General features: G+C 54.3%; 2 protein-coding genes across 5 annotated transcripts in view; one reads left to right on the top strand and one right to left on the bottom strand.

Annotated features, from left to right (window-relative positions):
- Positions 1 to 4,418: 4,418 nt before the first annotated feature.
- SOWAHA (sosondowah ankyrin repeat domain family member A) lies at positions 4,419 to 5,979 on the bottom strand. Its single transcript, XM_061347651.1, has one exon. It carries the CDS (start codon positions 5,925 to 5,927, stop codon positions 4,596 to 4,598), a length of 1,332 nt encoding a protein of 443 aa, XP_061203635.1. The 5' UTR covers positions 5,928 to 5,979; the 3' UTR covers positions 4,419 to 4,595.
- A 6,367-nt stretch (positions 5,980 to 12,346) lies between these two features.
- Positions 12,347 to 20,106, top strand: part of SEPTIN8 (septin 8) — a 37,503-nt gene continuing 29,743 nt past the window's right edge. Inside the window, exon 1 of one of the 4 annotated variants that reach the window (XM_061348105.1) lies at positions 12,347 to 12,526. In XM_061348105.1, the coding sequence (XP_061204089.1) occupies positions 12,497 to 12,526 (30 nt within the window). In that variant the 5' untranslated portion in view covers positions 12,347 to 12,496. The remainder of the gene's footprint in view (positions 12,527 to 20,106) is intronic. The other 3 variants (XM_061348096.1, XM_061348114.1, XM_061348123.1) reach the window with 3 other exon arrangements.

Raw genomic sequence — 20,106 nt, 5'->3', positions numbered from 1 at the left:
CTGCAGGCAGCCACATCACCATGAGGAAGTGTTTCCTGATGGGACTTCCCTAGCAATGCACACCAAAAGGACCGGCAGGTACCCAGCTGCTGGCGATGCTTCGTTCAGGGTTGCACGCATGGTGTAGGGGTGAGATGGGAGCAGTTATTTGCTTTCTGTTACAAATCAGTGAACTAAACCTTGGAACTGGGTTAGGAAATGAATGTTCCTCATTACAGTGCAGGGCTTTTGATCTGTGTTGACCTGCTGTGCCCCTGTTCTCCCCCTCCAACAACCTCCCACTGTGCTGTTGATGCCTGTGCTATGTGCTGGCCAAGTCCCTGTTAACAAGCTCTGAATCTGGGGGGTCCCACATTAGTCCAAGTGACTCAAAAGCTGCCACGTTGCCATTTTATTCAGATTAATATGCAAATCAGGAGGCAAATGCATCCAAGGAATGTAGGACACAGTGGAAATGTGCAGAACAGAAGGGACAAGCAATGGGGAGTTAGGAGACTCTTGAAATGCCTCCTCTACCTTCAGCTGGTGGCTGGAACTCCCATGGGTCTGCTGGAGTCATTCAGTGACTCTTCTGCTGCACCTTGGTTCTGTGATGAAGCCAGAACCTTGTAAAGGGCTCCATGGCAGGGCAGGAGTGGGGCTTTCACAGACCAGGGGCTTCTGTGTGGCACTCACAAGGGAATGGAGGTACCCAAGACATCTGTTTGAGCCTGTCCATCACTGCAGGACCTCGTGCTGCTCAGCAGCCGCAGCCAAGAGGACAAAGTCCATCCCTTTGTGTAGAACCATGGCTTGAAGCTCGTTTGCAGCCCTCCTCAGCGCAGGTTTATGAGCTGATATCCCTCAGAACAAACGGTGCTGAGGAATGGATGAGCTGAGTTATCTTTAGCAAGGCCTGAGCCAGGGTCAGACAAACATTAGCTTTGCTCATCTCCAACGCTGCTGAGCTATCACTCCCAACCAGTTTTGTTTGTGTAGGCACTCCCCTGAGTGTGCAGCATTCACAGCTTGCAGATGCTGCTGGTGCTGCCTCCGGGTCTGAAAACACTATCTTGATTTTATGTGGAATATCCGTACTGTGTGCTTTAAAGAAGTGACCAAAGTGATTGTATTTTATAGCAAGAAAACTGAGATGTGGCAAGCAGGGAGGCAGTAACCAAGTAATAGCACAGAATCATGGAATGGTTTGGGTTGAAGGGACCTTAAAAAAGCTCCTCCAGCTCCAACCCCTGCCATGGGCAGGGACCCCTTCCACTGGAGCAGCTTGCTCCAAGCCCCTGTGTCCAACCTGGCCTTGAACACTGCCAGGGATGGGGCAGCCACAGCTTCTCTGGGCACCCTGTGCCAGCGCCTCAGCACCCTCACAGGGAAGAGCTTCTGCCTAAGAGCTCAGCTCAGTCTCCCCTCGGGCAGGTTCGAGCCATTCCCCTTGGCCTGAAAATACAACTTCAACCTCCTGAGTCCTGGCCTGTCCTTTATCTGTAGCTTCCATCTGCAGCTCCCAGCCTTCCCCCATCACACAAGCCATGTCCACAGGGCAGGCGTGCAGGGTTTTGGGGTTTTCCTTTCCCTGCAAGCAGCTGTGATGACACAGGAGGCAGGTTCCAGCTCTGGCCCGTGCCAGAGGTTCAGAAGGCTGCTTGCCCAGCCATGGCACTCGCTGTGGCACAGCCCCTGCCCCGGGCAGCACGGCTGGGAGCTGCGGTTCTCCGCTCTGGTGCTGTTGAAAGCACAGCTCATTCATGCACATGAACATCATCCTGTGTCCAGCCAGATCTGGGCTTGACGCAGTGAACTTAATGAGGACCCACCAGTAAACCAGTGACAGCCTTAGTCTATGCCAGCAAAACGCTCCCACGGTCGTCCTTCAGTGTCCCCTCTGGAGCCCAAATGCAACATAGGAACCCAAACCCCGCAAGCCAAGGGACCGGTTCAACCTCCAACCAAAGGTAATGTGTGCTTCCCGAGACTGCAGCCCTCTTCTCTGTACCTCTCAGTACGTGCTTGCCCCTGAGGTTGTACAGCACGGGGTGCACTCATCACCGCCTGCCTAAGCACTCCCTTACCCTCGGTGTGCTCAACAAGGAGGAGGCAGGAGCTGAGTCACTGCACAAGCGCGCTGGCAGAGCTGGGTGCACCCCATTGCAGCACCGACCTTGCCAGCTCCACACCTCGGTGTTGCAACCTTGCTGCCAGGCCCCTGAGCACTGCCCGGGAATGCTGCAGGACAGGGCTGGTGTTGCTGGATCTCTATCACAGCACCTTATCTCGTCCCTGCCTCCCAGGAAGGAGTAGCAGAGTTCTCCCTGATGCTACCTGTTGCAATGCAGTCTTATCTGGGCTGTGATTTCTTGCTTTTCCTTCGACACCACAACACAGGAGCACCACAGCCTTCTCCCTCATTTCCTTATGGTGAAGTCACAGCCTCGCTTTACAGGTTGGTTGGTTGCTTTTTAACCAGGAAAGCCTGCATCCTTGAACCTCACCTCTGACGCAAGTAGGCTTCGCTCTGAATTAGCACTACAATCTCAGCTGCTTGAACAGGTACCAAGCTCAGAGCCACAACCAACGGGCAGACCTTCCCATGAGGCTGAGTCAAAGTGGGGAGTGTTTCCAGTTCATGCAGAAACACAATGATTTTACCAGTCCTGATGGTGCCTTAGAGGCAACATGAACCCCCCCACGCACACACACACACACTGCTGTGGTTTCAGAAAACACAGGGGAAAAAGGGGTTTAATGCCAGCAAATGCGGAAAGCCTTTTTTCCCCTGGAAGCCTGTGAGCTGACCCAGTGCAGCACAAATCCAGGTTTCAAATGAGCACACTGGGCACTGGTCACAGCGACAGCTATGGAGCAAATAGGATTTTATTTCTCTTTAAACCCTCCTCCAGATATAGAAGTCAGGAGGTGCCGGAGCACCAGCGTTCACTTGGCAGCTTAAGCAGTTCAACACGGAAGCAGAGCAGTGCAGTGGAACCCAGGCTCCTATGGGAGCAGGTGGAGCAGCCCCTCTGCAGTCACGGGTATGCTCCCAACCACTCCAATGTCACCAACTTCAGGGAGAACACTGTAAGGTAAAAGAGGGCAGCGCTCCCCTCAGCACTGTCCTACAGCATCCTTTGCTGTAGGAGCATTCAGGAGAAGCCAATTACAGCCAATTAGAAGTAGGAGGCTTAATTCAAGGCTGAAAAAACCAAACATTCCTGAAGTCACTGGCTTGGAAAGAAAGGCAAAGAGTGCAACCAAGTGTTTCAGTATGGGGACTGGAGCACCTGATGGGGCTGGAAAGCAAAGCAAGCGCAGTGCCACCATCCCCTCCATCACGTCTGAAACACAGAGGGGTTTCAGTTACATGTTTAGGTGATGGTTTGGCAGGCTGGCCCCAGGAGCTGGCCAGTTTCTGTTCTTAGCTCTGCCCCTTTGCATTACCTTTAAGCAAACAGCAATTAAAAGAATAACCACCTCACTGCAGTGTATTAACCTGCAGTTAGCATGCTTTGGGGACCTACATGGAGCTCTATAGATGGAACAATTCTGTTTCTAATACAAGAGTTAGTTTTAGGTCCATGATTCATGCTGCTGAGACAAATTCTGCTTTAAGAGGTCATGCAGACATTGCATCATGAAACACCTAACACAACATAAAGCCCAAACTTTATAAACATTTATTACAAGTAGGTCAAAATCAAAGGGCAAGCTTTAAATAAGAAGAATCAGACATAGGAGCCTTTGTTTCCAGTTGGTTACTTGGAAACTCCAGGATCCAATTCCCAGTTTTTCACTATCAAGTATCAACAAGGGTTTTATTCAGAGTAAGTGACTGAACTCCAGTCAAGTTTAAGCATTCACAGTATCACCGAAGACATGTGGTTAGTACCACCTGGTCAGAAAGGCTTTCAGGAAGAGGAAAAGCCACAGTTACAATGCTAACCTTGCTTCCAGGCTGAGGTAGACAGGTCATGGTGCTGATGGTGGGGTTTTAGTTCTGTAAAGTAGTTCACCTACTAAAACACCTTAGGCAATAACTGAGATTGTTGTGTTAGCATTTGTGATAGTGAGAAACTTTGCTTTGAAAAAGTACACAATTTGTTTCTAAATAGAAATATTCCTCTTCTGTTACCAAAATAGTCAGAAACATCATAGAAAACTATGCATCTTTCCTCTAAGAATTTAAGCCTGTGTAACAAGCCATAGTCAAGTAGCCAGCTACCAGCTTGCTGTTCACAGTGTAAAATAAGCAATCCTTTACCTTACTATAGCTCTTCAGCCGAGGAGCACAGATCAGGAAGGCTGTACCTTAAGCATTTTAACCTGTCTACACACACAGAGCTTTAGGTTTTCAACCATGAAGTGTAAAGTCGGCAGTCTCCACTGACACATCAGCAGGACGGCGCACAGAGCATCTGCAGTGCTCCCTCTCCATGGGCAGCTGTGAGTTAGGTTTCAGCCAGTGGCCTCTGAGGCCTCTATCACTGGCTTAGTCCACCATCCAAAAAGACAGACAGGAGAGAAGAAATCCAAGCTGCTTCTGGGAGAGGAAATCGAGGCCCCGGTCACGTTATTAAACAATTTGGATCCCAAGAAGGCAGAGGCTAGTGGCCAAAGAACAGCTCAGAAACAGGTCTGCGCTTCACAACAACCTCCTCTTCCTCCTCCTCCGTTACCTCGGAGAGGGAGGAATATGAAGGGAAGCCCCCTCTGGTCTTTGGCTTCCTCCTTGGCCCCGTAGTGGCAGCCAGGAGCTTGTTTAAAGACGAAGGCTTCCTTAAACCTTTGGTGAGATCGTAGAAAGCCATGTCATCGGATATCACCCCCAGGAACGTGCTCGTGGAGCTCAAGATGGAAGCTGCAAGCTTTGTGCTCTTCTTGATGGGCGCGGAGGGCTCTGTGCTGTGGGGAAGGCTGGGGTCCCCCAGCAAGCGCCTGACCACAGAGGACGCCCCTTCCTTTAAGTACTGATGCGGCTTCTTCCCGCTGTAGTCCCGCAGGTCGGTCTTGGCGTGGTAGCTGTACACCAGCATGGTGATGATCTTCTCCTGGCCATGGATGGCAGCCAGGTGAAGGGCTGTGTAGCCACCGTGCGACCTCGCATCCACGTTGACGCGGGTGCCCCCCTTCTCGGCCGCTCTGATGATGTTTGTCACCATGTCGCAGTTGCCGCTCTTGGCGGCCCAGTGCAGGGCAGTGAAGCCCGAGATGAAGTCCCTCCTGTCAGCCAAGCTGGCGTCGCCCAGCAGCAGCCCGTGGAGCTGCTGCGTCCACTGCCCGTCCGCAGCCATCACCAGCCACTGGTGCTCGGCCTGCTCCAGGGGCACCGCCGACGTCTCCTCGCTGGCCCGGTGGCTCTTGGGCGCCCGCCGCAGGTAGGGCGACCGGGACCCGGTCTCCACCTCCGGGGGTGACAAAGGGGACCCCAGCGCCTCCGGCAGCCCCGGCGCGGCGGCGGGGGCCGGCACGCAGCGCACCGGCAGCATGCAGGGCTTGGGCAGCGGCTCCCGCCGGGCCCCCGCCGCACCGCTGGGCAGCGGCACCGCGCCCCCGCCGCCCTGGAACAGACCCCGCAGCTCGGACACTGCCCGCGGCCCCGGCAGCTCCTCGGGGGGCGCCGGCGACAGCCGCCCGCTGGGGACGGGCTCGGGGCTGGGCTCGGCGCCGCCGCCATCGCCCCCCGGCGCCAGCGCGGCCCCCGGCGGAGGGTCCCGGCGCAGCTCCCGCCGCAGGACCACGAACTTGGCGCCGTCGCGCTCCTTCACCACGGCCACGGCGTTCACCGCCGCCTTGAACCGCTCCCGCCGCGCCGCCGCGTCCCCGCCGGCCTCCAGCAGCGGCCGGAAGGCGCTCACCAGCTCCGTGTTCCGCACCCGCCCGCCGCGCTCCCGCAGGAAGCCCAGCACGGCCGCGGCGCTGAGGTCCGGCTCCTCCATCCCGCCGCTACAGGTGGTGGTGATGGAGCCGCCGCCGTCCCGCCCCGGAGCTGAGCCCTGAGGCCTCGGGGCTGGCCGCGATCCGCAGCAGGAGGCACCTGCGGCGCCGCTCCCGCGGAGGTGATGGGATGGGACCGGACCGGACCGCACCGGATCGGATGCTGCCGCTCCGCCCCGCGCCGCCGCCTCCCCGAGGGAGCGGAGCGGCACCGGCGCCGGTCTCCACCCGCGGGGCGGTGCTGCGGGAAGGGACCCGCCCGGAGCAGGCACCTGCCCCGCGGCTCCGGGGAGCAGGGAGCGCACCCGCCTGAGCCGGCCCCGCCGCGCTGATGCCTCCTCCCTCAGGGAGCCGAGCGTCGGTCGGGGCACCGCTAAACCTGCGCTCGGAGCCTCCGCGGGCAGCGGCGGTCGCTGCAGTGATTCACTCCTCTGGCGGCTTCCTAAAGCGGTTGTGTGTTCGCTTCAATAGCGAGTAAGCGCTAGCGAATGAGGCTTGGGTAGAAATCATTCTGCAAAGTCAGGTGTCCGTTCTCTGGAAGCCTCTTCAGAATCATAGAATCAGCCTGGTTGGACAAGATCTTTAAGCTCATCCAGTCCAGCACTGCCGAGGCCACCACTAACCCATGGCACTGAGGGCCTCGTCTACACATCGTTTAAATACCCCCATGGACAGTGACTCCAGCCCTGCCCTGGGCAGCCTGTGCCAATGCCTGAGCACCCTCTGGGGAAGGAATTGTTCCTGAGCTCCATGTAAACCTCCCCTGGTGCAGCTTGAGGCCGTTTCCTCTTATCTTGTCCCTTATTACTGTGTTCTGCAGGAGGTGCGATTCTATTACCTATATTTACCTATATATTTATTACCTATTTTGTATCTGCGATGTACATACGTGTATCTATATAGATGATTAACAACATCCCCACATCTATTCATGTACATCTGGAGAAGAGAGAGCTTCACTGTTAAAAAGAGAGAAGCTGTGTCTGCTGCCATATCAATTACTTCTGCTTAAGCACTCACCATGATTATTGTTCTCTCTTCTACAGGGAATAAAAAGAAATCCCAGGCAACTGCCTTTCCCCAGGCGGAGGAGTGGGGCTGAGGACCTCTCCGAGGGATGACGTTCAGCCTGCAAACTTGTGCTCTCCTACACAGTGTTGCAGCTGAGATCACTACATTGATTCCTGAGTGGCTGAACAGCTTGTCTAGGAAAACAGCGAGAGAGACCGAGTGCCGAATGAACATCAGCGTGGTACGAAGGCAGAGAAGAGCGGCTGTCTGTACAAGGGTGGGTAAGAATCCAGAAAATAGATCTGTTTTCAGTTTCACTGTCTTAGAACTCGAATAAAATGGACTATCAGCCTGTGCTCGGTCTCTGTTTTGAAGGCAATTGAAGGCACATCGATTCCCATGCAGTGCATCTCCCTCCTCACTGATGCTGACCTCCCTTCTGCCTCCTCACACCTTGTACTGGTGGTGGAAGAGCCTCTTCCCACGCACTGCTCTGAGCGTTCCTTTGGATGCCCTTCCCCTCCTCTCTCCATCTTTGTGCAAACCTCTGAAAAGCCACTTTATCTCTTGCTAACAACCTGGTGCTGAGCCAGTTCCTCAAAACCACTTTGCTGCTGTAATGTTCTGTCACATAATAGTGTGTAATCTTCATGCTGCGTGTAGCAATTCAGTATTTCTATGGATTTCTACACCTCTTATTACTGCCTTTTGACACACATATGCAGCAGCCTCACCCTCTGCTCAGGCACCCGCTGGTGGCGAGTGTTCTGTGCTAGCAACGCCTTCTTTGCTCGTGGCATCACCATGGTTCTGCCTGGCCTGCTGTAGAGAGCTAATGCAGAGCATCCAAATGTTAATTGCTATGCTTTGGTTTCACTGTTGATTTCTATTCCTTACTGGAATCCGTTGCAGGCATAAGAGAATCTCAGCAGTCTGTGATTGCTGCACTGCGAACTTTTGACTGTACCCTCGGATTATAGTTTGTGTCTGCAAATGAGTGAGAGGAGGAGGGAAACAGAAGAATAGGCTCTTATAGAAAATGTTTTATGTTACAAATGTTAAGGTCAAGTTGCTCCTGTTGCTTGAGTTGGTTCAAGCACAGCAGGGTATCTTTGGGCTCACCCCTACACTGAGGGTGTTTCTGTGGGTGCTTGTGGAGAGGTGCTGTGCTCCCTCCCTGCCTGCACGGGCATCCCATCACCCCTCCAAGGGCTTGCGCTGGGTCAGGAACCCAAAGGAGGGATGTTACTAACACTGCTCCCCACTGCAGGTCCTGGTGCTCCTCGTGGCCCCAGAGCAGAAGGACACAGGCCTGGGAGGCCATAGGAGAGGAGACAGGATGTCTGCACGTGCTCCTCATGGTGTTCCAACCACAAACTGGTTGCTCTCGTTTTACTGCCTGACCAAGGAGCTCTTTCCCCACCCGCCTGTCCCACGTGCACTCACTTCATCCTCTGTGTGCAGCCCGTGCCATGTGGTTGTGTTCCTCTGCGCAGTCTTGCTGTCAGTGGGTGCTAGGTTAGGCCTGTACTTTCTGTAATTAGTTAGAAAACACCATTGTGGCTAATCCTCCAGCGTGTCCTGTTTGCCAGCTTTTGCCTTTGTTAATCATAGGGTCATAGAAAGGTTTGGCTTGGAAAGGACCTTAAGATCATCCAGTTCCAACACCCCTGCCATGGACAGGGACACCATACACTAGACCATGAATGGTATAATTGATGCCTTTTGGTTGCCTATCTTTCAGCCAAGTGCCAAGCACCAAGGGATCAGACCTTAGTGAGCTCCTTTCAGTTTACTGAGCATCGGTCACATTCTGATCAGACTGTGCAGCAGAAATGAAGCTGTTTGAATGAATCTTACTAACATAGACAACCGAAGCCTGGAGCATCCTGTGTGCTGTGCTCGTCCGTCACCTGAGATTTCCAGCCTGAGAAAGCAGAAGCTTTTCTGTGTCACCAAAACCTACAAAGTGTTTCTTGTCGGGCTATTTGCAGAGCGCTGTGGGCTGCTTCGGGGGAGATTTCAAGCCAACTGCTTTGGTATTTTTAATCTCCTGTCTGGGGCACAAACAATGCACAGAAGCCCGTGATTGAATTCATTTACTACTACGGTTTGGAACACAAATATGGCAGGGTGCTGGCTCTGCGTCACAGGCTGCGGGGAGCTGCAGGGCCCCTATTTATAACCATGGCACTGGGGAGAGTTGCTTTTGTGGTGGAGAAGTTCCACAAGCTTGCAGACGATGAACATCCCAGTGTAATAAGCAGCACGGAGCCTGCAGCCTTCTCCCACCCCCTCAGGGAGGGAGGTAAAGGTTAACTGAGTAATTATTCACAGCACACACAACCAGGAAATAAAGAGGGAGCTCAAGGAAAGGATCCAGTCAGAGCCAAGAAGTTTCTAATGACACTTCAGAACTGAAGGAGATGGTAGCCGAGGTCCTGCTCCTTCCCGTGTGATATGGTGAGGTGCCAGGATGGAAGCACCAGAGGAAGAGAAGGGAATCTGGGGAATAGTCTCGGTCAAACAGCGTGTCTCTGCTTTGCAGAAAGGTGAAGCTGAGGTGCTATTGACTACAGAGCATTTGCTCCTCAAGGAAAACTCATTTTCCTCCGAACTGAAATCAGGGTTCCCAGAATAAATAGGATGACAAAGCCCAGGATTTTCCACTTTCCTTGTTGATATTTTCATGTGAAACAAAGGGCTTGCATTGTGAGGGAAAATAGCTCTTCCTTTGTTCCACGGAGGAATGCAGTAACCTTCCATAGAGAAACAATTGAGCAAGTCTGAGAAGGGGCAGGGAGGGGGGAAGGTTATTTGCAGATAAGAGGCATTTCTCATACATGAGCAAGGTTCAGCTCTGACTCAAGGACCTCAATAAGTGACTGGGATGACGTTCCTCAACAGCAACCACTCAGCTGCAGTTTTCCACGTGTCTCAGACTCTGTATTTATTAAATCCTGCCCATTCCACACAGATGAGGCAAGGACCTATCCTGAGCATCCCCCGGTTTTCAGTGGTGCCTGCAAGCTTGATGGGGTTCTAGCAGGACAATGCAAACCTGGCATGAGGTACCTGGTGGTGGTGCTGCCCTTTAGCATTAGGAAGCAGGGAAGTTCAGAGCCTATTTCCAGCCATCCCATTTACACTCAATGGGATGCTCAGTGTGCACAGGGAAAATGAACCCACAGCTCCCACTGACTTCCAGCTCTTCTGTAGAAACACCTTTTAACTCCCATATATTGACAGTATAACCGATGAAAGTTTAGTAAGGTGTTTGGTGGGAGGGCTGCTGAAAGAGCATCTATGAAACCATTTGATTACCATTTGATTGTGAATAATCCCCAGGAGAACACACTGAAAGAAATGAATAGTTACCAACAAGCTGCTTCCTCCAGCCTGCGCTGAAAACATGAAGGACTCTGTTGATCTGCACTACCTGGTTTGAAGATCAAGGATTCTGCTCAGCCCTGAAGGATGCAGCGGCTTCACAAGGCCCTGGGCTTGATGCTGCATTCATGTGGCAGGTATGATGATCACTCAATCCCTGTGGCTGTGTGTGAAGTAAGAGGGGCTGTGAGAACGTTTATTTCTCTCTACCTTCACTGCCTGTACCCAGGGACACAACATGAAGGGGTAAAGCTGATCTCCCCATCATCACAACTACTGCAATGCTAACAGTGAGGGGCATTTTCCTTCCTCTCCTTAGGACAAAGAGATTCCAGGGACACATTTGTGCCTCTCCAGTCCTTTGTACTCTCTGCCCCAGCACTTTACCTATAGAAAATTCACAGTTTATCCTACATTCACTGTGCATTTAGCAGGTAAAATATTCCAGTGTTAAAATCCTTGCAGGAGCATCCATCACTGTAATACATGTCTATTACACTGAGCCACTAGGAATAATTTACATAACAACTGATGCCTTAGCAGTTAAAGGAGCCACCAAATCGAATTCCCTCCGCTGGAAGCAGTTGTTTCAATGCATGTGAAGCTTTTGAAAGTGGCAGGTTCCTCTTGAATCTGCATTAGCATTGTGCTTTCTGAAATAAGGAGCTGTCTGAAGATACCTGCGAGCTTCTACACACTGCGGTCCTACCCCGTGCTGGGGGACACAGGGAGGAGAAGCTCTCAGCTGCACAGCTCAGCCCAGCCAGCGGCATCAATGCTGGCCTTTGAGCCTTTGCAATGGCTCAGAGTTCCCGTTGTGCCACGGATCTTTGCATCTGCTCCCAGAAGCCAGTAGCTGCCTGGGAAGCAGCTCTGTGAGCCTCCTGTCGTTACATTCTGCACTTCATTGGCAGGAGAAGAGCTTTTAATGAGTAGAAGTCAATCACTTCTCCCAAAGCACCTGCCGTAATGGCATTTAAACGTGTGTTAAACAAGACTTTTACATTGTCTTCAATCAGGACTCCCAAGCTTGCCTGTAAAGAAAGGAGGGGAAAAAGAACACAAAGAGCAGGGGCTGTGACAGGAAGAAGGTTGGGGGGGTTTGGTCATTTCTGGTGGCCTAAGGAAATAAATGAAGAGATGGTGTTCAGCAATGGCCTGTTTATAGAAATGCGGTATTTTTGCAACCTATCTGTGGGCAGAACTAATGCATGCATTAGCAGAATTAACCTGGTTGTAGGCTGTCCACTCAGGGAGGACAGAAAATCTCCTCTTGTGACCTGATCTGTCACTGCAAGAAGCACTTCACTTGGGCAACACCTTCTCAGAAAATGCCTTGGAACTGCTTAAAGGGAGGACACAACCTTCTTCCTAACCTCTGATCCACGAAAGCACTTGCATTTGCAGGGCAGGGGATGGATGCGGGCTGTAGGTTTCCTCTAGTGACTCAGCTGTGCGCTCTGGAGAGCCGTTCACTCATAGGTGCACTGCAGCAGAGGGCACCAGAAAGCAAGGGAAACTTTGCGCTAGCAGCTGGTGAAATACCAGCGTCTTTGTGGGTGCTGGTGCCGGGATTGGCTTTGCGCTTTACGTGGGAAGCGATGATGAAGAAAGACTCGACGGTCCTCTGCTGCGTGTGTTAGCTTACACAGGCAGCGTGATGGCTGCAAGCTGTTGGCACCCAGGCTCAAACCCACACCGTGGCTGCAACTTCGGTGTAACCCCCGTGTGTGACAGGCGCTGCGGGTGTCCCTCGGCCTCCCGGCCCGCCGAACGCTTGGGAACAGGGGGAGAGGGGTCCCCGCATCCCAGCGCGCATCCCCCGCGCCCCGCCGAGGATGCTCCCGGCGCTCCCACGGCCCCACTCGCGCTCTCCCGGCCGCGATGGCCCCGTCCCCGCCGCCCGCAGCGGACCCTGCCGCGGTCACGGAGGGGACCTCCGGGCCCTTCCCCCGCCCGGCTCCGGGGCAGGGCTCGGGCTGCCCCCGCCCCTTCCCGCCCCCGGCCGGTGCCGGTGCCCGGCCCCCGGTTCCCCCCGGTCCCGTCGGGCGGCGCCTGTGGCGGGCGGAGGGGAGTTTCCAGGAAGTGGCCATATTGGATCCATTCAGCCGCATCCACCCGCGGCGGGGACAGCCGCGCTCCCGCCGCCGGAGCCGCGCCAGCCCCGGCCATGGCCGCCACCGACCTGGAGCGCTTCTCGGTGAGCAGCGGCGGGGCCCGGCCCCGCTCGCACGGACTCGGGGAGGGGGGGGGGGGTTCTCCTTTGGCGGTGGTGGGGAATAACCCGGCCGATGGCGGGGCCGGGGCAGCTGGGGGGATGCGCCGGGCGCTGGACCCGTGTGCGCGGCCGCTGCTCGCCGGCCACCGGAGTCACGGAGCCGGCTGCGGATGGGGGAACCCAGACCCGGCTGTGGGGCTGCGGGGGACCCGGACCCGGGTGCGGGATGTCGGGACCAGGACCCGGCTGCAGGACGCTCTCGGGAGCGGAGCGCAGCCGGTGCCCTCGGCAGGGTGCGGGAGGGTCCTGCGGGAAGGAGGGCTGGAGGGTCCATGGGCAGGGAGGCTCCGAGGCCTCGGTGCGCGCTCTGATGCTGCAGCCGGTACTGAAACCCTGTGGCGAGTCCGCCCTGGATGCCCAGGATGCTCGGGAGGGGTACCCGATACCCGTGTGTCTGCAGGCATGGAGCACCCCGCAAAGCGGGGCGGGAAGAAATGGGGTCAGAGCTTCCTCAATCAGGATTATTTACATCCCGCCGGTATGCAAACACTCTGGAACAGCGAGTTAACGGGGTGTGAGTGTGTATGTAATACTGCAAGGGACACGGCGGTTCAGACACGGGCAAAGCAAACTCTTGAGGCGAGCTGCTCTCTGAGCCGGTGTATGAAGAAGGCTGTAGAGCAAACATGGAGCGTGACCCCTGCACCGCCGCCTCTGCAGCTCCCATGTTGTATAACTGCTATCGGAAGTCAATCTGCCCAAAATCTGTGTCGGCTCAAAACTAGTCTTTGTCTACAGCTCGGTTGTTCTGTTGTTGTTGGAGGGGCTGGTGTAATTAACCAGCTCGGAGACGCATCCTGCAGCCTTGCGGTGCTAAAAGCGTTTCCCCCCATTGAACAGCGTAGCTCTCAAAAGTCAGCGGTGTCTGGTGTGGTATTGCTGAACAAACTGAGCACATCAGCGCTGGTTGTCTGGGTTATGGACGTGCCACTGGAGCACAAACAAGCCCCTGCTGCTGTTTTCTCTGTAAACTACTTTTTGCCAAGAACCTCAAACTCTGCTTCATTTCTTTGAATCCTGGCCCAAAAGTTTCCAGCTCGAGAATGAATTTGCAAGACTGTGACTGACACAGAGCTTGCAGAAAGGAAAATTGATTGGAGGCTCTTAATTTAGGAAAGCAAACGCTTCCAGGCTCTGGGAGAGGGGATTGAGGAAAGCCTCGGTGGCAGGGACTAGGAACCGCCTCACTGCAATTCTCTGCATTTGCATCATGTATAATAGATGGTTTTAGTGTTAGTTTGGGGTGTGTGCAGTGCCTGTGCGGGCTTTCAGAGGTGTTGAGGAACCTAAAATACTGCCATGCCCTAGGAGAAACTTAAACCTCATCTTCCATTCTTCGGTGTGTACTTGAGCGCTTGCTGTGCTTGCGTCAATGCTCTATCACTTTAGTTACAGCAGAAGGGAGGAGGGCAGTTCCCGAAGGTGCTTGGCTCTCATTTGGGCACCAGAGTGAAGTGGCCGGGTCCAACATGACTGTAGTGCCCAGCTCCATTAGGAGAAAACCTGCTTGCTTTGTGCAGGAGCTGGGTGAGTTCATAGGGACCTGCAGGGCCAGCGGATGGGGTGATCGGCTCATGGAACCTGGCATCTGGCAGAAGTGGGTGGGAGAGCATCATCTTGATTCCATTTGATCTGGAATCAGGGTGGTCCCAGCTGCTGCCTCCTTTATCCTTGGTGCATGTCTCTGCTCTGATACTGTTCCTCCATCGTGGAACCCCATGATTGAGGTGTTCCGGGTTGCTCTCTGCAGGGCTCACAGCTCTCTTGGTGCCACTTCATGTCACCGTGCCTCAGTTTCCTGTGTGGGAACAGCTCGATGCTGCCAACAAGAGGTGATGAGAAGCTGATTTATTTTTACCAGCTGATTGTATCTACAGTAGGAAGCAGTGATGAAACAGCCTCTGAAGGAGGGCTCTGGTACACAATAGGTCACGCTGTTCAGATGGGTGAAGCTATTTTTAAGTGTCCAGCTGACACTGACATCCTGGATTGTGAGGACCCTTAGGTTTGGATAATGTGTTTTCAGAACTCCCCAGATGCATGCTCCCCTTGTGCAGTCCTCCAGAATGCCTCTGTCTCCAGCACAAAGCAGTTCCCTTGAGGTACTGCTGTTGGAAACGACCAACAAAAGCAAATGAAAGGAAGCTCACCCATAGAAAACTGCCTCTAAGGCAGCAAAATCACACTCGAACCTTTGTTTTTGTGAGCGTAGTGCTTGTGAGAGACTCTGGAGACTGCAGGTTTCTGCTGCGCTGCACTGAGAACCTGGCTCACCAGTGCTGTGCTCAGGGCTTGGTCTGCAAGTATTGCTTCTAGACCCCCCAGGCCAGTTGTTGTCATCTCAGTTAACAACCAGAGTGGAAGGAAGGCATCGGCCTTCTCCACTTATGAAGTTCTGTTATGAAATACTTCAATCTGTTGTCAAACTCGGAGCTTCCCCGTGGCCTGGTCTGGCTGGTGCTGAGCTGGCACACGTGGCTCTGTGCTGGAGCAGCCGCTGGCAGCAGTAGCTGGGTGTTGGTATGTTGAGAGGGAACCAACCCAACCAAGAGGAAGGCAGAAAGCGCATGAAAAGCATCAGGGAAATGCAGAAGCTTGGGGGGAGCTGGGAAGGCTGAAGGAGAAGGGACCGGAGGTGTGCAATAAACGGGATGAGATGTGAGACCGAGGCTCTAAAACTGTTTTGCTTTTGAGGTTTTTCAGTCCCCCCAAGATTGATTCCTTTCTCTTCTTAGGTAAACCCCATTGACCTCCTGCTTAACTGTCTGCATTAACACACTGAGGGGCTTGGGACAAGGGCCTGTAGGGACAGGCCAAGGGGAATGGCTTGAACCTGCCCAAGGGGGGACTGAGCTGAGCTCTTAGGCAGAAGCTCTTCCCTGTGAGGGTGCTGAGGCGCTGGCACAGGGTGCCCAGAGAAGCTGTGGCTGCCCTATCCCTGGCAGTGCTCAAGGCCAGGTTGGACACAGGGGCTTGGAGCAAGCTGCTCCAGGGGAAGGGGTTGGAGCTGGATGAGCTTTAAGGTCCCTTCAACCCAAACCAGTCTGGGATTCTGGGATTGTCTGAGTTGGAGGTGCAGAGGCAGTTGCTGGGGCTCTTAGCCCCATGCCTATGGAGAGGAGCTTCAGTCCTCAGCCTGAAGGCTGGGCTGAGATAAGAACTCAACACGATGCCATACGCTGTGAAGGTGCCGTGGCTGATTGCTTTGTGCTCACACAGTGACTGTGAGCAGGGACAGGGACTTGTGGACCATGACACCCGGTGAAGCGGGTGCTGGATGCACACACATAGCTGTGTGTGAGCTGTGGTTGTGGGTGGTTGTCTGCACACGGCCCTGAGAAGACATCCCTTTGTGTCAGTGATTGACAGCGAGGCTTTTACTGGTAGCGTTACTGTCAGTTAGTGCTCCTTGGAAGATCTTGCCAGAAAAGCACCACTTTGCACAGGGAAAGCTGAACCCCATCTTCCTCACCGGGAACAGCCGGTGCTGTGGCTCCTTGTGAGCTGCTGAGCTGGGGGGGCCTGGCCACTTTGCAGCTTGGGGTGAGCGTTACCTGTTCTCACACCACTGCCTTCTTAGGGCCTGCTCCCAGCCCTGTGGGAGCAGAGGGACCTTTGAACCCTGTTCCTGCCGTAGCTGCAGGGCTCTGATAAACCCCATGTGTTTCTGCTGCTGTTTGCTGTGAGCTTGTGTGCAGCCTAAATCTGCTCCTCTGTGTGAAGGGGCTGTGTTACACCTTAGTCCATGAAAGATGGGCACGAGGAGTGCGCTGAGAACAGCTCTGTGAACCAGAGCTGCTGCGGAACACTCACACTTAGCACAGGCTTACATTTTCTTTTAATCAGACTCTCAAGGAAAACATTTCCTTGGCTCAGTTTCAATGGAAGCTGTGGTTTGGACCCAGCCATCCCCCTGCCGTTCTCTCTTTCCCAGCCAGTGGTACCGTTTGGAAGCTCCAGGGTTAAATTTCCTTGCCTGTTTTTGCCATTCAGTTATTCTACCTTAGCCTGGAAAACCCGGCGATGCCCCATGCAGCGTGGAACAGAAGTGACAGATTTTTCTCCAAGCTGGTCAGAGCTCAGGAAGCGAGCCCAGCGGGAGCAGCCCTTTCCCTCTGCCCCGGCCGCCTCCTGCCTGGAGCGCCTGCTTTTTGGGGAAGGAGCAATGGGGAAAACGCTGTTCCACGGGAGGGCACCGATCGGGGGTTGCCTCTCCGAGCCCTGCAGTCCCTCCCCGGGAGGCTGGCGCAGGGAGCCGGCTCTGCCTGCTCGCACCACAGCAGCACTGAGCAGAGCCGCAGCACACCGCGGCTCCCGCTCCGGCTCCTCTCGCTGTGCGCGCCGGGAGCAGGCGCTGCCCAGAACCAGACGGGTTCGTGCTGGGGCTGCGCCCCTCGCTGCTCCCACGGCACCAGGGATGCGGTGGGTGCCAGGATGGGAGCTGGCGGGCGCTGCGTGCAGCGGCAAAGCGAAACCAGCGCCTCCCTTCCCGGAGCCGGGCACGGCGGGGCTGTGCGGGCAGCGCCCGGCCCCAGAGCTCTGCGCTGTTGGTGCTGCTCCCTGCGCTGCCTTGGCTCGCAGATGGGGGGGAGGCAGCGCGGTGCTGGATGAGCTCTCCCTGGGTTGTGCAATTAGGAGGAGTCTGGGAGGCAACAGGGCAGAGGGAGGCGTGCAGGGTGTGGGCAACGCTGCTGCCACCCGCCCGCGTGGGGCAGGGGCACGGTTATGTGATTAACTGGGATTACTCGGTGCATGTCCCGGGCACACTGGGGCTGTGGGTGGGAGAAGCTGCTCTGCTTGGTTCAGATTTGCTACAGCCCTTAGAAATGTTGTCCTGTCCCGTGCTGTGTTTTGACGAGGTGGGGCCTGTGTGCTCATGCACTGCTTGTTTCTCCCCTTCTCCACATCCACATGGCTGGAGCGAGATCTGGGTTTATATCTGAAGCTTTGCATTTGTATTCATGTAACGTAAAAGCATCAGATGGATGGCAAGAGATCCCACCTCTGCTCCCAGAGCAGCTCAAGAGAGGAAAGAATCCTGAAGGTTCTGCGTCTCCTCAGTCCCAGCCATGTCCTTTCCTTCCAGAGCATCTTCTCTGGTGTAAGCGCTTGTGCTCACCTCCAACTTGTGACATTTGGGTACAAAAGGTGGACCCAGTTGGATTTGGCCCCATCCCCAATGGGGTGCCAGTGGGGATTTTCAGAGGGCTTGGCAGAACAGTGTCAATGAGAGCTGCAGGCTCCTTGGGTACATCCCCAGTCACGGCTCTGCTTGCGGGCTGAGCAGGGCCCACGGGGTCAGCCCTGTGGAGGCACCGCTCTGTTTGGATGTTCAGATTCCTTTGTGAAGCCAGGAAGCGTCTGTCTCCCACACACATGGAATTCCAGAGATGTCAGAGCCGGAGAAGGTTCCCATGGAGAGCGCTGCCTCGGGGCTCTTGCCCTCTCCAGCTCCCGCAGCCTCCAACCCCGATGGGTGTGGAAGCGAGAGAGCCTGGATGGCTTTCCTGGAGGGACCTGGGGCTGCTCCCATCCTGTGCATGAGGTGCTGCCATGAGCCCGTCACCGCTGCCTGACGTGTGCAGGGAAACATGCGGGGAATGCACCCGGAGCCCTCCGCGGGCACCGCGCGCGTTCCGGCTGGTTCTGGCTGTGACAGCGGGGCAGGACACGTCCATCCCTCAGCCCCTGGGGAGCACTGCACAGGCACGTCTGCAGCTGCTGCTGGTGGGAAGTGCGTGCCCAGGGATCCTGGGGCTCACCGGGAAGTCAAACATTCCCGCAGCAGCATCCAGGGCTGCTCCGGCCCGTCGGTGGGAGAGGAGACCCACCACGCTGTGTTAGGTATCGTGTGTGGTGCCCAGGCTGTGTGAGGCTGTGATACGGGAGCAGAAGGGCATTGCTGGGCCTCTGCTCCAGACCCTGCTTCCAAGAGGCTGCTGCAGGCTTTGGATCCTAATCCAATTGATCGCAGCTTTCAGCTCTGCCACAGTGGAATTGCTGCCAGTGCCAGCCTCCCCGTAACGCTCTCCTTCCCCCATCTTCTGCAGCAAAGGTGTTTCCAGCTCCTATTTGTACACATAGACTTAATTCTATATATTCATACAGAATGGAGAGCCCTTTCAGTTTATCTCTTTGCTGTGTGTGTTTCTCAGATAGAGTTTTTCTTCTTGCTTTCTGTTGCCTCAAGTCTTCACAGTAAAGCTGTTCTGCGCTAATACACTGTGAGGCTTTCTGGAGGCATGTGGATACATAGCAATCGGATTATTAGCACGATGGCTCTGCTAAAGCTCATGGAGCCGGGTGGCTGTAGTGTGTAAAACTTCTCTTTCCGCTGTCTCCCAGGCAGTAGGACAGGGAGACTTGTCCAGGAGCTGGAAGAGCTCTTTATGGAGACACTTATGGCGTAAGGCAAACTGGGGAGAGCATGAGTGGTGACCAGAACCCTTGGGTTCCCACTATATCCCTGTTCCCTCGTCTAAAAATACCCTGACTAATAGCATGTATTGTAATCAGGCAATAAATTCTGGACACGTTTGTGGGAATTAGCCGTGTTTATTTTAAGTGGTAACTAAAACAAGCAATCTTGGTGGCTGGTATCCAGCACGGCTCCTTCGGCACGGTGGGGATCCAGGCCCTTCTTCAGTGCTTCTTTCCAACTGCCCCAACCCTTTTCCATGCCACTCCTGAGGGGCAGGCACTGAGCTTCCCTCTCGGCTTTGTCCCACAGAAGTTGTCCTTGCCAAGTGTCTCCTCCTCTTCCTTGTGGTGGCATGGGGATGGGAAGGGATCCACTGATGAGATCAGTGAAGTGCAAGCTGGGAAGCATCTGCTGCCTTGGGTGAACTTGGGAAAGTCTTGCTTATCTTAAGGTGATAAGATTAATCCTGTCAGGGTTCTTTGGGAAGTTCCATTAAATCAAAAGCCTCAGCACCTTCTGAATAAGTAACTTGGCAAAGAATGGGGCTCGGGCACTCTGGCGCGATGGGGTTTGTCTGCACTTTGGGTTCTTTTGGAACAGACCGCAGGAAAAGTTGTGTTTGTGTTTTGGGCTTTGCTTTCTTGGTTTTGAAGAGCTTCTGGGGGCTGGAATTCTTGGGCTGGCGAAAAGCTGAACTTTCTCATCCTTTGAGGTCAGCTTGGAGGAAATGTCTCTCATTTTTGGTTCCAGAGTTTTCTCTGTTTTAACCAACTTCCCTTATTCTCAAAGGCAACATTCATGTTTGCAAAACACTCTGTGCATAATGCCCGGCAAATCCTGCTTTGCTCCTTTGTGAGCTCTCCTCCAGGACTTGTGAGCGGGACAAAATGCATCCTTTCTTAATGGAGAAAGACCTCACTATTAATTAATTAGGCTCCATAAATGTTATAGGGAAATCACTAAATAACAGCTTCAGGGAAGGCTCCCATGGGCCTGTGGGAATTCTGCTTTCAGTGTAGAAAGAGAGGAATTTAAGCCAGAAACAGTTTGCTTGCAGAACAGTAAAGCTGATGTTGCATTC

This window comes from Neopsephotus bourkii, unplaced genomic scaffold (assembly GCF_033783945.1).
Source record: "Neopsephotus bourkii isolate Nb327-2 ecotype Australia unplaced genomic scaffold, CSIRO-AGI_Nbou_v1 NB_52, whole genome shotgun sequence".
NCBI classification, from domain to species: domain Eukaryota; kingdom Metazoa; phylum Chordata; class Aves; order Psittaciformes; family Psittacidae; genus Neopsephotus; species Neopsephotus bourkii.
The sequence above is the reverse complement of the archived record's forward strand: the minus strand, read 5'-3'. Positions and strand labels throughout refer to the sequence as shown.

Bases quoted from the DNA above. Each gene is read 5' to 3' on its own strand.
- SOWAHA (XM_061347651.1), bottom strand. From the start codon at position 5,927: ATGGAGGAGCCGGACCTCAGCGCCGCGGCCGTGCTGGGCTTCCTGCGG.